This window comes from Helianthus annuus, chromosome 7 (genome assembly GCF_002127325.2).
Source record: "Helianthus annuus cultivar XRQ/B chromosome 7, HanXRQr2.0-SUNRISE, whole genome shotgun sequence".
Taxonomy (NCBI): Eukaryota; Viridiplantae; Streptophyta; class Magnoliopsida; order Asterales; family Asteraceae; genus Helianthus; species Helianthus annuus.
In genome coordinates, this window is record NC_035439.2 from 131970648 (window position 1) to 131986020 (window position 15373).

The 15373-nt window shown below is 36.5% G+C and overlaps 1 protein-coding gene and 1 pseudogene across 1 annotated transcript; both read right to left on the reverse strand.

The window, feature by feature from the left end:
- Positions 1-6689: 6689 nt before the first annotated feature.
- LOC110868597 lies at positions 6690-7948 on the reverse strand. The gene has a single exon (XM_022117800.2). The coding sequence runs from the start codon at positions 7826-7828 to the stop codon at positions 6896-6898; it is 933 nt and encodes a 310-aa protein (XP_021973492.1). The 5' UTR covers positions 7829-7948; the 3' UTR covers positions 6690-6895.
- A 5411-nt stretch (positions 7949-13359) lies between these two features.
- LOC110866934 lies at positions 13360-14827 on the reverse strand (annotated as a pseudogene).
- Between the last annotated feature and the right edge of the window lie 546 nt (positions 14828-15373).

Here is a 15373-nt window from a genome sequence, read left to right on the forward strand (position 1 = left end):
AAAAATTAAAAGAAATGATTAAGGAGTTAGAACAAGGAACAGATGGAATTTGGAGGTTCCATAAAAAGAGAATGTGGATACCTAAATTAGGAAATTTACGTCTCCGTATATAAGAAGAGGCTCATAAATCTAAATATACGATGCATCCAGGAAGTGATAAAATGTACCAGGATTTAAGGAAAAATTTCTGGTGGATAGGAATGAAAAAGGATGTAGCAGCCTATGTTTCTAAATGTTTAACTTGATCACAAGTTAAAGCTGAACATCAGAAACCCTCAGGTTTATTGCAACAATTAGAAATGCCAGTTTGGAAATGGGAATTGATAACAATGGATTTTGTTACCAAATTACCCAAAACAAGAAAAGGTAATGATACAATCTGGGTAATTGTAGATAGACTAACCAAGTCAGCTCATTTCCTACCAATGAAAGAAACCTTTAGTATGGAACAATTAGCCAAATTGTATGTAAATGAAATCGTTTCTTTACATGGCATTCCTTTATCAATTGTTTCTGATAGAGATAGCCGTTTTACTTCTCATTTTTGGTCAAGTTTCCAAAAAGCAATGGGAACCAAGTTGAACTTAAGCACAGCTTATCATCCTCAAACAGACGGGCAAAGCGAAAGGACAATCCAGACGATGGAAGACATACTTAGAGCTTGTGTAATTGATTTCGGAGGTAATTGGGACGAACACTTACCTTTAATAGAATTTTCTTATAATAACAGTTATCACACAAGTATCAATGCTGCACCATTCGAAGCACTTTATGGATGAAAGTGCAGAACCCCAGTCTGTTGGGCAGAAATTAAGGAAAAACAACTATCTGGACCCGAGATAGTACAAGAAACAACTGATAAAATTATTCAAGTCAAGGAACGACTGAAAGCAGCGCGTGATCGACAAAAGAGCTACGCTGACAACAGACGCAAACCATTAGAATTTCAGGTAGGAGATAAAGTATTATTAAAAGTCTCTCCTTGGAAAGGAGTGGTAAGATTCATCAAAAGAGGAAAGCTAAGTCCCAGGTATATTGGACCTTTCAAGATTCTTAAAAGAGTAGGACCTGTAGCCTATCAGCTACAACTACCAGAGGAAATGGCAGGAATACATGATGTATTTCATGTATCTAATCTCAAAAAGTGTCTAGCCGATGAATCACTCTTAGTACCTCTTAAAGCTATAGAAGTAAATGAACAACTCAAATTTGTAGAGAGACCTCTACAGATTGAAGATAGAAAAATTAAGAATCTCAAGCATAAGAGATTAGTTCTGGTCAAAGTGAAGTGGGACTCCAAAAGAGGACCTGAGTACACATGGGAGCTTGAATCAGAAATGCAAAGGAAATATCCACACTTGTTCCAGTAGATCTCGAGGACGAGCTCTAAAAACAAGGTGGGGAGGATATAACAACCCTAACATAAACCGACACCCTAATATATCTTGAAATGTCTCAATATGTCTTTATATGCACCCCGTATATGAAAACCGAGCCCAAAATAGATTATATATATATAATAAAATAAAAACACTAAAAATTTAAGCTGAGGCGGGCCGCATAGGACCTCACCTCAACTTAACGCGGGCCGCATTAAGGTGTAACCGGACTCCGCTGAATTCTTTAGTTGACGCGGGCCGCATAAGAAGTACCATTAGTTAACGCGAGCCGCGAGTGTCTCAAATGGTGGCGCAGCCCGGTGATGACACGTGTCATCATCGTGGCGGACCTATACGCTGACCCAGCCAAGCTACGCGTTGACCCAGCGTTGACGCGGGCCGCGTAAGCTTGGCCTGTTCTTTACGCGGGCCGCGTGGAGACCCAATTACAGCCCTATAAATAGAAGGCAACGGGCCTTCAGTCCGATCGTTCACCTTCTTTCTTTCTTTCTAAATTTCTGTAGTGGCGTTATTATACCCGGGCATTATACCCCCTAATTAGCGAGGTTCTGCTACGATGTAAGTATTATAACCCCTGGAGACGTATTAGATACTCTGCCCGATTGATCTAGGGTTCCGTAACGGCTGTCGTGGTTCTGCCCGACGTAGTCGTTGGAATACCGTCTCGGGGAGGGTATTACTAATGTTAAAATGGGTTATTATACTAACACACGTACATTTGTGTAAATTATAGATATTCACCAGGAAACCCTAAAGAATAACCTAAGACAACAAAGTGAGTAATCCTCTTTTTGTTAAATGTTTTTACAAAATCTTACATACTTTTCCATGTGAATAACAGTTATTGAGTATTTGTAAGAATACAATTATCGTGGGTATGTTGGGGTTTTGTATACAAAATTTGTTACCTCCTGGTTAAGGAGTAACATTTCCACAAGTCAGGTCTGACAGTACCAACGGGTGATAATTGATATAACTTGGAAACAAATGTAATTGCGGGATCGCCCTCAATACTGTTCACTGTGAAATTATTTTATTTAAACCTGATTAAAATGGGATTCACTCACCAGTATTTCCCACTGACAAAATGTTTTTAAAACGCGTTTCAGGTAACAAAATGTGAAAGCCAAATAGAAGCCAGCTGGACAGCACTGAAGGCTTGGAAAAGTGGCAATAAAGTTACCTAAGAATAAAATGGATGTTTTTATTAAATAAATAGGATTTATCCCTATGAAATGTGTGTATTGAAAACTTGGGTTTTACTCATGTGTTTAATGTTATAAAACATGGTGGTTTACTCTGATTAAATATTTCCTAACTACGGTCCTGATGAAAATTTCCGCTGCCAAATTGGATAAATAAACGCGATACCACCGAAACTGGCTCACGGCCACCCGTTCCCGGGAACTAGGGATCGGGGGCTGTGACACAAATGTAGATCAGGGAAACTTGAAAACCGGCACTATTCCTAAGACTCGAAACTTGAAAACCGGCACTATTCCTAAGACTCGACGTAGATTGTTATATTGTTTAATTATACGCTAATCGTCTTTAAACTCAAAGTTCAAAATTGAAGGTTTGGATTTTGGAACCGCCACAATGTCTTTACTCATAAAACAACATTAATCAAAGTTGAGGATTTGGATATTAAAACCAACACACCCTAAATTCTTAATGATGGGTGATATACTATTATACACCCTAATTTCTTAATTATGTTCATAAACTTCTATAGTTTCTTTTATTTTATTTTAGACATATATGGAAACATCGTATATGATGATGATTAGAACTTGTTGAATTCTGACTATATATATAGCTCAACAAATAATATCATGAATTTGTGAGTTCTTCTTTAACATATAGGGAGCAATATCCATCGTTGATTGATGGAGTCTAATTATAATCACCATCAACATTGATTTGAATGATTTAAATGCAAAAGTTTTGTTTCATAGCAACGATGAATATGAGAAAAATGACTCAAAATGGTCATTGCATCTTGGATGGAGGCAACTTAAAGGTTACTAGCTTCTTTCTTCAATATGGAAATCAACCTACTAAAGGCTCCATTTGTATATTGATAGGACTGAGCTATTCAATATTTTTCAAAACAAATTACTAAATGTGTAATTGGGGTCTATCCTTGCAAATTATTCTACTTATTATTACTGACTTTCACTAGTTTATTGAATAATTTTATAGTTTTTTTCAATCATTTTTCATGATCATGACATTACCTATAAAGTAGCATAGCACGATGGTTTGTTGGGAAGCAGATTCTATTACCTTATCAGATCTATTATAAAACCAAATCATATATGTCAGTAAAATAAGTCTCCCTATATAGGCTATATTAGTCAATTGAAATGTGGAAATATTATTTCATGTATAACGGTGATGATGTTAGCTCATTCGTCTCGCTCCTTGGCTTCTAGGACTTAAACGCTTCAGAACGCCTAAGAGTCTCACGTTTTTTAAAACAAACCTATCAGCATATGTTGAGTTAAAGACATATTGCATACGAACACCACACACAATGATTATTTTATGAGTCAAAAGACCTACGATATTGATAGAACTGCTTCCATATTTGGATCATTATTGTCACTAACAAAGCACAAACCCTCTCTTTCTCAAAATTTCATTCCCTTAAATATCAAATGTTGGTTGTAGTGATGTGCGACATCTCATACACGAAGAAAAATGTTTGATACACGACTTACTATCACATGTGTATTAAACTTTGTTAACTGACTACCATTGAACTTACCATCACATGTGTATTAAACTTTATTAGCTGACTACCATTGAAACAACATTAGCTGACTACCATTGAAACACTTATCAAAATTTCGATGTATGCCATGAGTATACCAGGAATTTTATTTTTCTAAGTTCTAACATTGTATCTTTTAGAACAACAACTCACACATCCATCTAATCTTCTCCTAATTCTACTTCACAGTTTCACAACAGGATTTAAACTCTAGAGCATGAGGCACCATAATGAACTAAATTCTCTTTGGTTCCTAGCTAACATCTAGTAAAATAGTATGCTTTTGTTTTTCTGTTGAAAAAGTTAATGTAGAATAGAGCTAAATAGCTAATTCTTTTTGGGTGGATGGGAGGGGACCATATAGTGATTGTGACCATGGGGCTACGTGTTTCATCTTTAATTCACGGATGACATCTGGCCCAATCCTTATTCAGAATCCCATTCCTCGTTTATTTGCTTTTTCAGATATGTTTCCATTCCTAAACCCCCATAACTTGTGCTTGCCCTGATGTTGACAACCCAACTACTCACCTTACTTCATACGTACTTGTATATACACACACACTCACACATGATTAATTCTATCCATTTAAAAACATTAGTGATATATACAAGGTGATGCCAGGGTGGTTGGATATTTATCATGCTTTCTTTCTTTTGTATAAAAGGAAAATTAATACCTAAATCCTCTTACTATTATTAATATCAAGTATTTATTAAAATAATTTTTAATATAAAGTTAAAAAAATCAATGATATTTTCTTTATATCACACCATAATAGTAACCGGTGAGTTATCTATATTTATATCAGAACAGCTTTATGTATATACTTACATGATACACGAATCTCTAATCGCGTATTCACTTTTCTTGCCTTATAAACACATGTATTTTCATTCTAAACGCGAATAACGGTACATACGTGAATCTACACACATAATATGATGTCGCATATGATATTATTTGAAGTCATTATATATTAATGGAAAAAGTATCCTATGAGAGTTAAAATATTTATGACATATCTTATTGCTAAAGAAATATGAGAGTTAAAGTAGATATGACATATCTTATTTCTAAATAAATACTTATTTCTAGCTACATTATTAGACCCCGAGATCTATGGACGTAGTTTTTAAAAGGCTTAGTTTTGCTATTCAAAAAGGGGTAGCGGCGCAGCTTGTAGCCCGTTTACCAACTATTTCGATGTAAATTATTATTCTTTAAAAATTTCTAAAAAATTAATATAAAATGGATTATTAGATATTAAAAATATTCGACTTTCTCTATTATAATTGTCACACATGATATAATATTGTTTCTTTTTCTCTTTGTGAAATTCATAGGAGAGTAATTGGCAGGCCAGGATTGGATTGGATTTTGTTTTGATTATATAACTTTCATCTCCATTACTACGATAAAGTTATAGCGGATTGATGCGAGTGACCAACAAGATGTGACAACCTCAATGCATTGATCTTATCGTATCACGGTTATGGATTAGTACTGACTGCCTTATTTATTACTAATTAGGTACAAGGAACTATCATTCATCAATAATATTAAGTTTATATACCTTTTATCTCTAAAATATTAATACATATTAATATTACCAAACTACATTCTTAACTATGACATCGTGGACAAACTCACCTAATACATATTTTATATTAATTATATATTAGCATGATGTATACTTAGTCTATATAAAGACTCATAGTTTGAAGGCATATATTTGGTCAAATCACATTTATAAATTAAATGGTTAGTGTTATTCTCTCTATTTTCTCTCACAATCAAAATCCAACCATGTAATGCTACGTGCTAATTTGTTATGTTATGTTATCTTACTTTTGTGTCACGCATTCACTATAAACTTGTATCATACAACATAAGTTATACAATGAATGTGATTCAGAAACATGATAGACTCCTCTCAATAACGACACCTATATGTAACCAAACACTACTCTATTGTTTGTCCAAGCTTCCTATATATGTACCAAAATATCGACTCTCTTTCTATTAATATCGAACGGTAAAAACATGGGACTAACGTCATCATACCCGTCTCCTCTCTCCTATTTCTCAGGTACGTGTATCGTAGCTACCTATTTTTACCGTTTTAGCGTTCCTTAATTCGAGAACTTTTCTTACATATCTCTGGTAGGTGTAAGAAACTCCACACAAATTTTATTTCATTACTATCACACAACAAAACAAGACACCATATATTATTGTTTGTAACTTATGGTATGCTATCAAATACTCATGAATATAGTTTCAGAAGTGAATAAAATATATCAAAAATTCATAAATGCATAACTTAACTTAACTTTCACTTCTGAAATCACAAACAGCATACTTAATGGAAGCTTAGTTGATCCAAGCAAGCAGCCATATCAATTTGTTCTCATCTTTGTTACAAATTTTATTGTAGCTGACAATCATCAATGGTTCAATTATTATCATATGCAGATATAGAGAAGATATTGAATACAAGTGGTGATTAAATCATCAAACACTGCAAACATTAACCTATTTTCAGCAACATCTGCAGATTCAATATATTCTCAGGTAGTTTATATATATATGTATATACTTGATTATAGATGTTATGATGTATGATATGAAGTTATTAATCCGATAGGATATTATATCATATCATATCATGTAATTTTACCTGCTTTGAAAACTTAATTAGGTCGAATTTGTTCAATTCGATAGCCCCAAACTCAAAGCAAATTTCACATCAAGCCGCCATGCAAACCCACCGGAATCCATCAAGAACACATCACACGGCACCGTCATACGCGTCTTCTTCTTCTTCTTCTCCGACCGGTACTCGATTCTCACTCTGCATGAGAAAGCTGGAAGATATTTTTCAACCGTAGATTTCTCAACCTTTGCCTTGAGCCACACGGCAACCTCCGTCAACGGAGTTTCACCGTCGGAATCCAGATCTAGCATGCTCCGGTACGCCGGATTCACCCACTGCACCACCTCATCGTGACCGTGACCGTAACCGCTCGAGATGAAACCTGGACAGCTGTCAGTTTCTAGATTCTTCCAAATCTCATCGTCCGTACAACCTAACAGCCTCCGATCCTCGCACGTACCAGTAACCGTCTCCATCGTTATCCACGACTCCACTACGCTCCGCCGTTGCACCGCCGTAGCCAGATCTACTCCATGCAGATCTGGCGAATACTTCTCCGGCGTTTTACAAACAAATAAACTATTATTATCAGTTCTATTATCATTATTCATAACCTTACCTTTTCTCTTGCTTCCAGAACAATCGAAACTGATCCAGTTCGACACGTTCTGCAACGGATCTGTAACCTTCACCGCAAGCTCACCTCCGGTTGAATCCTCGATCATCGCAACCGTCCGATCCAAATCGAAACTCGTAATATTATTATTCTTCTTGTTCATCTTCTTCGTTTTCTTCACTCTCACGTACTTCCGCTTCACTCTCGTGCGTTTAAACTCCTTCTCCGGTGAAAAACCACCGGAGTTTTGAGCGGTTTCCGGCCGCGGAGCGATCGGACGGAATCTCAACATAATCTGTTCGATAATCATATTATTGTTGTTGCCGCTTGCAGCGGCGCGTGTAGAGTCAACGCGCCTGTTTTCGGTGCTCATAGTTTCATACCTAACGTGTGAGTGTTATTTGTTTGTAAAATAAACCGGAAATAAGCCGGGCGGAGGAGAGTGATGATGGAATAAGATGAAAATCGGTCGCCGGTGCATGGTAACACGTGTCTAGGGCAACAAATTGTGTATGGAGACTCTGATTGGTTGGAATTGTTGGTGTGGGGCCCGGTTTTGGGAAGCGTGCGAAGAAGGTGATTGGTTGATGAAAAGTGGAGTGACACGTACAGGAAAGCGGTATCCCATTATTAAAAGACACGTATGTGCTTTTTCCCTTAAATTGGTAAGTGCTTATTTGTCAGACATGAGACGCGTGTCCCCTTTCATCATTTTTTAATTGTTTTTTTTTGTTTTGGTTTACGCGCTGTGTCCGGTGCGTGAATCGAGTGGATTTTGGTTTAGTGTTATCTCTTCAACCTAAGTTGTACTTAAATACATATATGTATAGTCCTTCTTCTTTACCTGGATTATCACATGTTTTTTTTTTAACGTCCAACATAAGAATCGCCGAGTACTCTGTACACGACTCACCCATTGGTCGAAAGGTAGCCCGCGGCAGCCCAACCTGCACGCACCAAGCCCCTAGCCCACCATGCCACCAGTTCCGGAAAAAACCTGACCCTGCACTCGCCCGAGAGCACGACAATGCAAAGCCGGTAAAACCTGGGTGGATCAGGAATCGAACTCGAGACCATTCAGTCAGGAGTCTTCCCTCATTTCCATAACCACTGAGCTATAAGCCCAAGGTTATCACATATTTATCTGAGTACATTGCATTTTTAGTCATGTTGGTTTGATTACATTTGTTTGTTCAGTTCAAAAAGTATCTTTTTCTCATCTATGGTGTCGTCGGGCTTGACCTGAACTATCAGCAGGCGCTCGAATGTTTAAATGTCTCTTTCCCGAACTTTGATGTTGGTGGTTTCTCTAATAAGGACACCACCCCCTCGAAGCCACAAAAAATTTGGCGAACGCTATGTTTAGCAAAATCGCTCAGAACTTAGGGGAAGTTTTTGATTTGTCACCCCGCCAGAAGGCGGTGTTTGAGTGCCTGAAGGGCCCCAAGCTCATGATTTTTCGACCGTTGTCCCGATTGAGTGGTTGGGACAATGCCTGTCTGAAGTAGAATATAAAGCTTCTCAAATACCGGTTGATGATCCCTATGTACCCGGAAGATGAAACTTGCATAATATGTCGTAAAGCTTGTATGGATAAATACGGGGAGCACGCAGTCCATTGTAAAAAGCTTACTGGGTTCAAATATCGGCATGACTGGGTACAGGATGTTTTGTGGGACATCCTGAGAAGATGTGAGATTTCTGCTAAGAATGAGGCTCCTGTGAATTTCCTCACGGACCCTATGGAAGGGAGATCTACTCTACGACCAGCGGATCTGCTAATCTTTGGCTGGATTGGTGGGAAACATGTTTTTGTGGACCTCACGGGGGTTTCACCTTGGTTGGTTTAAGGGAAAAACGGGTTTGTAGTTGGGCAAGAATTTAGAAAAGCAGAATCAAAGAAGTGGATAAGCACGCTAAAGCTTGCGTAGACAACCAGCATGTCTTTGTCCCTTTTGCTTTTGATACCTTTGGCTCCCTAGCACTAAAAGTTATTCACTTCTTGACCGTGGTCCAACGGGTCATCCACAACAATTGTTCAATTCGCAGGGGAGCAGGGGTTTGTCTTTGAAAGGTTAGGGTTTGCAATTCAGAAAATGGTGGCGTCGCAGCTTGTTGCCCGTCTACCTTCTGTTTTGATGTAACTTGGCAAATTTTTTAGTGGGATTTTAATCTATTATATGTAAAAAAAATTGTGTTTCTGAGATTTTATTTTTTTTTATTTTTATTTTTATTTTTATTTTTTTTAAACACCTTAGATCCATCAAAAAAAATTCAGTTAAGTTTAGGATATTTTTCGTCGCTTTGCATTTGATGTTTAAAGGGAATGAAAGTTAAACGGTTGATATGCCATTCACAAAGTAAAGGAGTCAAAGTAAATACATTAATTATTTATTTATTTCTTTATTTATTTACTAGCCTAAGATCCCGCGAGTTTCGCGGGTGGCTTAACACAAATATATAACTTAAAATTGTTGAAATAATATTTGAAATAAATAAACGTTCAAGTAACGAAATCCATTCCTCTACCCGCGGGTACGTAATGTATCAAACGAAGTTACAAAACCAACGCACTATTTTTACAGTCCAATTAAACAAACAATACAAATATCGTCCGGCTACCGTTAGGCTCTTGCACATGTCCCAGCGTATTTGAAAGGTAAAATAAAACACCTATTTTTACAGCCATTGATATTATATGTAAATGACTTGGTTTAATCGAATCTATTATAAACTCAAAAGAAGAATGTTTCCGTAGTCGAAAGAAGATAATTGAACTCTACGGGACTGTTTGTTTACCTCTTAAAGAGGCTCTTAATGGTTCAAATGGTTCAATTTGTTTCGCGAGCAGATGTCTGAATGGTTCAGACATTTGCCTCTGAATGGTTAAGAATTATATAGAGTCTGAATGGTTAAGACCTCTAATCTGAATTGGTCAGACATTTGCCTCTAGACGATTAAGCATTATACTGGCTCTTAATGGTTCAGACCTCTTACTGGTTCAGCACTTAACCATTCAGATGTTGCCAAACAGCCCCTACGTGTTTGGTATAGTTTACATATTGGTTTTTGTTTTCTTATGGTGGGTTATATTTACTTATTTTGAAAGGGCCTTGTTATTTATGTTTGTAGAGTTGTTTTAGAGTAATTGAAGTGGTAAGGTTTAGTTGTGGTTTCAGTGTATTGGCTATGGTTTACATACTGGACCTTGTTTGTTTAATACTTACACGTAACGCAAGCTCCTGCTAATGATGTCACGGGATAATCCCCCTATTAACTTGTTAGAGCTCACATCCCTGTTCAATTACAGTATAATAGATACCAATGACTATTGACTTAACAATTCACAAGTCATGAATTTAAAAGGGGTTACTCAATAACAGATTAAGTTGCATACAAAAGTTAGTACTATTACATATCAATGGAATCATTGCATATGTTACTTACAATAATTGAAGATCGCCCACAGGCATCTCACCAGAAATGTTGCTGTTTCTCAATACACTATACACCAGAACGAAAGGGCATCAATAACCAATCCATTTATGGGCCGAAATTGGAACCGAACCACTAAATTCGATACAAAGTATAGAACAAAACCTTCTACATAGAGTGTTAGTAAACCAACAACATTATCTAACGGAGGGAATCTTTGAGTTAGTCCACTTAGTTCACAACTTCTCCTGCATAGTAATAGTAATTTCCCATTACACGACATAGAAAAAAAGGATAAAAAGGAGAAAGAAAGAAAAAGGTTCGTATGAAGTTAACGTTATCTACACTCACACATCAGTTAAGTTCAGAAGGGAAATGGATGAAGGAATCGGTCACGAAAGCCCCGTCCCAATTAGTTCTTTTCAAAAATGACAATACAAAAAAGGTGAACGGAAATAAATATGCAACACAACTGCATATGATTTACAAACTGAACTTACAGTTTATTGAGTTGTCTCCAATTCTCTATGAAATTAGATATGGACCCACTGAGATTGTTGTCACTTATCCTGGTAAAATAAAACAAATCAGTTAACTTACACCTCAAACATCAGTGAAACAAAAAAAGCATTAACTTTCAATAGCAATGTGAAAATGTTTACAAATCTTTTAAATTGCTTAATTCAGCAAGGGATGTTGGCAACGTTCCCGTCAACCGGTTTGAGGACAAAATCCTGGAGTAAAGTATCAAAGAAGAAAATAAGTTAAAATATGTGAGTAATCGAAGAACAAACAAACAAACCGAGAGCCAAACAGCCTTACAATGTTTGTAAATTTATTAATCTCCCCAAATAAGAAGGAACAGTCCCCGAAAAGTTATTTGCTTCAAGGTTCCTATGTAAAATGTATAGTTAGTTACATCACCATAAATAACAATATTAAACATACGTTTTCCTAGAATTAAGAGTAAAGTACACGGACGGTCCCTATCGTTTACCAATATTTTGGATTTGGTCTCTAGCTTTTTAAAAGTACACAGATGGTCCCTGTCGTATGGTTTGCACTTTGTAACGCATTTAGTCCCCAGCCAACAAATCTAAAGTTTTTAGCATGTTCATGTTAGGGACTAAATGCATTACAAAGTGCAAATCACAAAGACCATCCATGTACTTTTAGAAAAAGGTGGGGACTAAATGTGTTACAAAGTGCAAACCACAGGGACCATCCGTGTACTTTTGAAAAGATAGAGACTGAATCCAAAATTTTGGTAAACGACAGGGACCATCCGTGTACTTTACTTTATAATTAATGGTAGTAAGTAGCTCAATATTATGATATAGTCATCTAATAAATTGGACTGTTAATAACAAACACTACCAAATAGAAAATAAATACAACGTACAAATATGTCAAAGTTGTAATATTTCCCAGTTCTGCTGCTATCTTTCCAAAAAAGCGGTTTCCAAGAAGAGAGCTGCGTAGTCAATGGGTCAATGTTGTGAAAACATAAACTAAAAGATTCAAAGCTTAAGTTAATAAACAAAAAGATTATATAAATAGATTTTTACATTGATTGCAACTGTGATGAACCCAATTCAGTTGGTATGGTACCACTGAGGTAATTGTTTGCAACTGTGATGAACCCAGTTCAGTCAATCGGTAACCTTTATGGTGGTGTATGGAGGGTGACGGTGAAACGAAGAGAGGTTATGTAGTGTGTGCAAAAACTATAACCGAAATTGACCCGTTAAGCAAAAATCAATCGTTTGACATATTTCCCTTTTAGTTATAAAAGTTTTTGACCCGTTTGGCTAAAAAATGAACGGCATTTAACGTATTTGATATGTTTCCCTTTTTAAAAAATAAAAAAAAATATTTGTCCTGTTAGGCCAAAATTTAACCATTCGACATATTTCCCTTTTGACAAAAAAAAAAAAGTTGTTTGACCCGTCAGGTTTTAAGTGTAACCCATAAGTAAAAAAAAAATGAGAATGAAAATTTTGATTTAGTTAGCAAAGTAATTTAGTTACCTGCGATTTTCAAGATCTGAACCCCAAACTATTTTTTCTAACAACAATTAGCTTCACATTCAATTTTACTTCAGGTCTTGACACAATATCCACTGCAACAATGAAGAATTGTGTATCTTGCTCTTTTAAAACATTACCAAATCTCCTAGTTTAGTAACGATAATTACAAAGGAAAGTAACTTGTGATTAATATATTTTTTTCTAATATAATATACTCGAAAAAACTACAATTTTTTGTTGTTTAAGCATCAAGAAAGTCATGGTTACCTGGACTGTGTATCATGAGGTAGCATCGTTCAGATTGTAGAACTTTTTCCTCAGTGTCGAATTCTATTGCCCGCCACCAAAACTACAAATTGCAGGACCACGGCGATAAGTATTTTAATTCTTAATAATAAAAAAGATTAAGAAATGAGAAAATAATAAGATGGTTGGTTGGTTACCCGACGCTCCAAAAGTCACGACCATCAAGATGCCATGATTGGATGGAGTTCTCGTTGTTCCGGAAGACAATTTCAACGAAATCGTGAAGGGTGAAACCCATAACAGATGGGGATAGAACAGCAGGGCTTGCAGGTGGTGTAGGTTTGATAGAGTTCAGTTTGAATACTCCAAGAATGTTGAAGTAGTCAGCAAGCTTCAATGGGGTGGCTGGGTTGACGTAAGAGACTTTGTTCACAACATACTGTAGCTTTCCGCCAATATTAGCTTTTGAATTAGCAACAAAATCACTTGTAAACCAACGCCTCTTACAAAAGCAACAAAATTAGAGGAGCCAGTCACCTGCAGTACCAAAAATAACGGCCAAACTGGACAAATAAGGAAAAAAAGTAGAGATGAGAAAGAATTCCACAGAGAAATCACATCAACCAAAGGCGCAAGCAAAAACAAAAAGCATAAAACAAAAATAGATTAGAAAGCGACGCAAAAACGAACAGGGAAGGGAAGCAAACCAAACCTATAAGTTGTTCTATATATCCTCTTCTCGTCAAGCTAGAGGCATAGTTGCACTAAACATATAAGAGCATTCACATCCAAGGCATCATATTCTTAGTGTAGTGTTTTTAAAATATAAAAAGTATAAAAAGTGGTTGTGAGTGGAGGAGAAAGAAAATGTTACTGTTCATCTGTATATTTGGGGGACACTCTTCACCCACTATAATTTTTTAATATATATTGAAAGTGGTTGTGAGTGAAGGAGAGAGAAAAATGTAATGATAAAGATATAAAAATATTATTTAATTGAAAAGGAGAGAGAAAAAGTATTTGTTTTTAGTGGAAATATATTGATATAGGAGTTGTTTTTAGTGGAATGTATGTATAATTTTAGGGAGTTGGATGTGAATGCTCTAAGTTGTTCTATATATCCTCTTCTCGTCAAGCTCCTCATCTTCATTTTCGGGTTTAAAGTTGCACGACGCATCGCATCAAGAACACCCACAACTTGTGGTTCAAAACCCATATCAATCATACGATCCGCTTCATGAAGAACAACATAGTTACACTGGGTTAAAACCACATAACGTCTTTCTAAACAATCGATCAGACGTCCAGGTGTCGCAATAACAACCTCACACCCTTGTCTAATCTTAAACCCCTGGTCTTCAATCGACTGGCCACCAACAATCGAAACAACTTTGATACCCAAATAATGCGCAAACTTAACCGTTTCTTCCTCAATCTGTTGTGCAAGTTCTCTAGTAGGTGCTATAACAACCGAATAAGGCCCCTCCGCCTCATTTTCCTAGCTAATCGGAGGAAGTCTAGTTATGTAAGCCAACATAGGAAGTACAAAAGCAGTTGTTTAACCTGACCCCGTTTCCGCAACACCAATCACATCTCGCTGTTGGAGACCAAGCGGGATCGCAGCCATTTGAATCGGCGATGGCGTCTTGTAGCCCGCTCTATCCACCATTTTCAAAAGTTCCGAGCTCAATTTACTCTTGGTCCAACTCCTCATTGGCCTGGGAATTCTCCAACCCAAACAACAAACAATTACAACAACCAAATAAAAAACAGTAAAAACAAATTAAAGAAGGTACCTCAAGCACCATGACTGATGATTGCAGTGAATCGTAAGAACGATTAAAGAGCCAGATATTCCAAATGCAGACAAAAAAATTAAAAGCATAAAGATACAAATCTGAAACAAAAATCATGTTTTTTAAAAGCCTAAAAGTTGAATAAATGAACGAACGATTCTTTTAAAACCCTAAAGCATACTTTGGATGATCAAACATGAGTGGAAGAAGATGGAATGAAGCAGAATCACGTTTACAGATTTATGGAAAGAATGATTTCCTCACAAATAACCTTGGATTGACGAATTAACCTGATCAATCACACAACATATACTTAGCGAGATTAACAAATTAACCTGATCGACCATCTTGTGCTTCAGATGAACAACATTCACAGGTCTCTATGTTCTATGCAAATTAACGATCGTTTGA

Coding starts and splice junctions, on each gene's coding strand:
- LOC110868597 (XM_022117800.2), bottom strand. CDS start 7,828: ATGAGCACCGAAAACAGGCGCGTTGACTCTACACGCGCCGCTGCAAGC.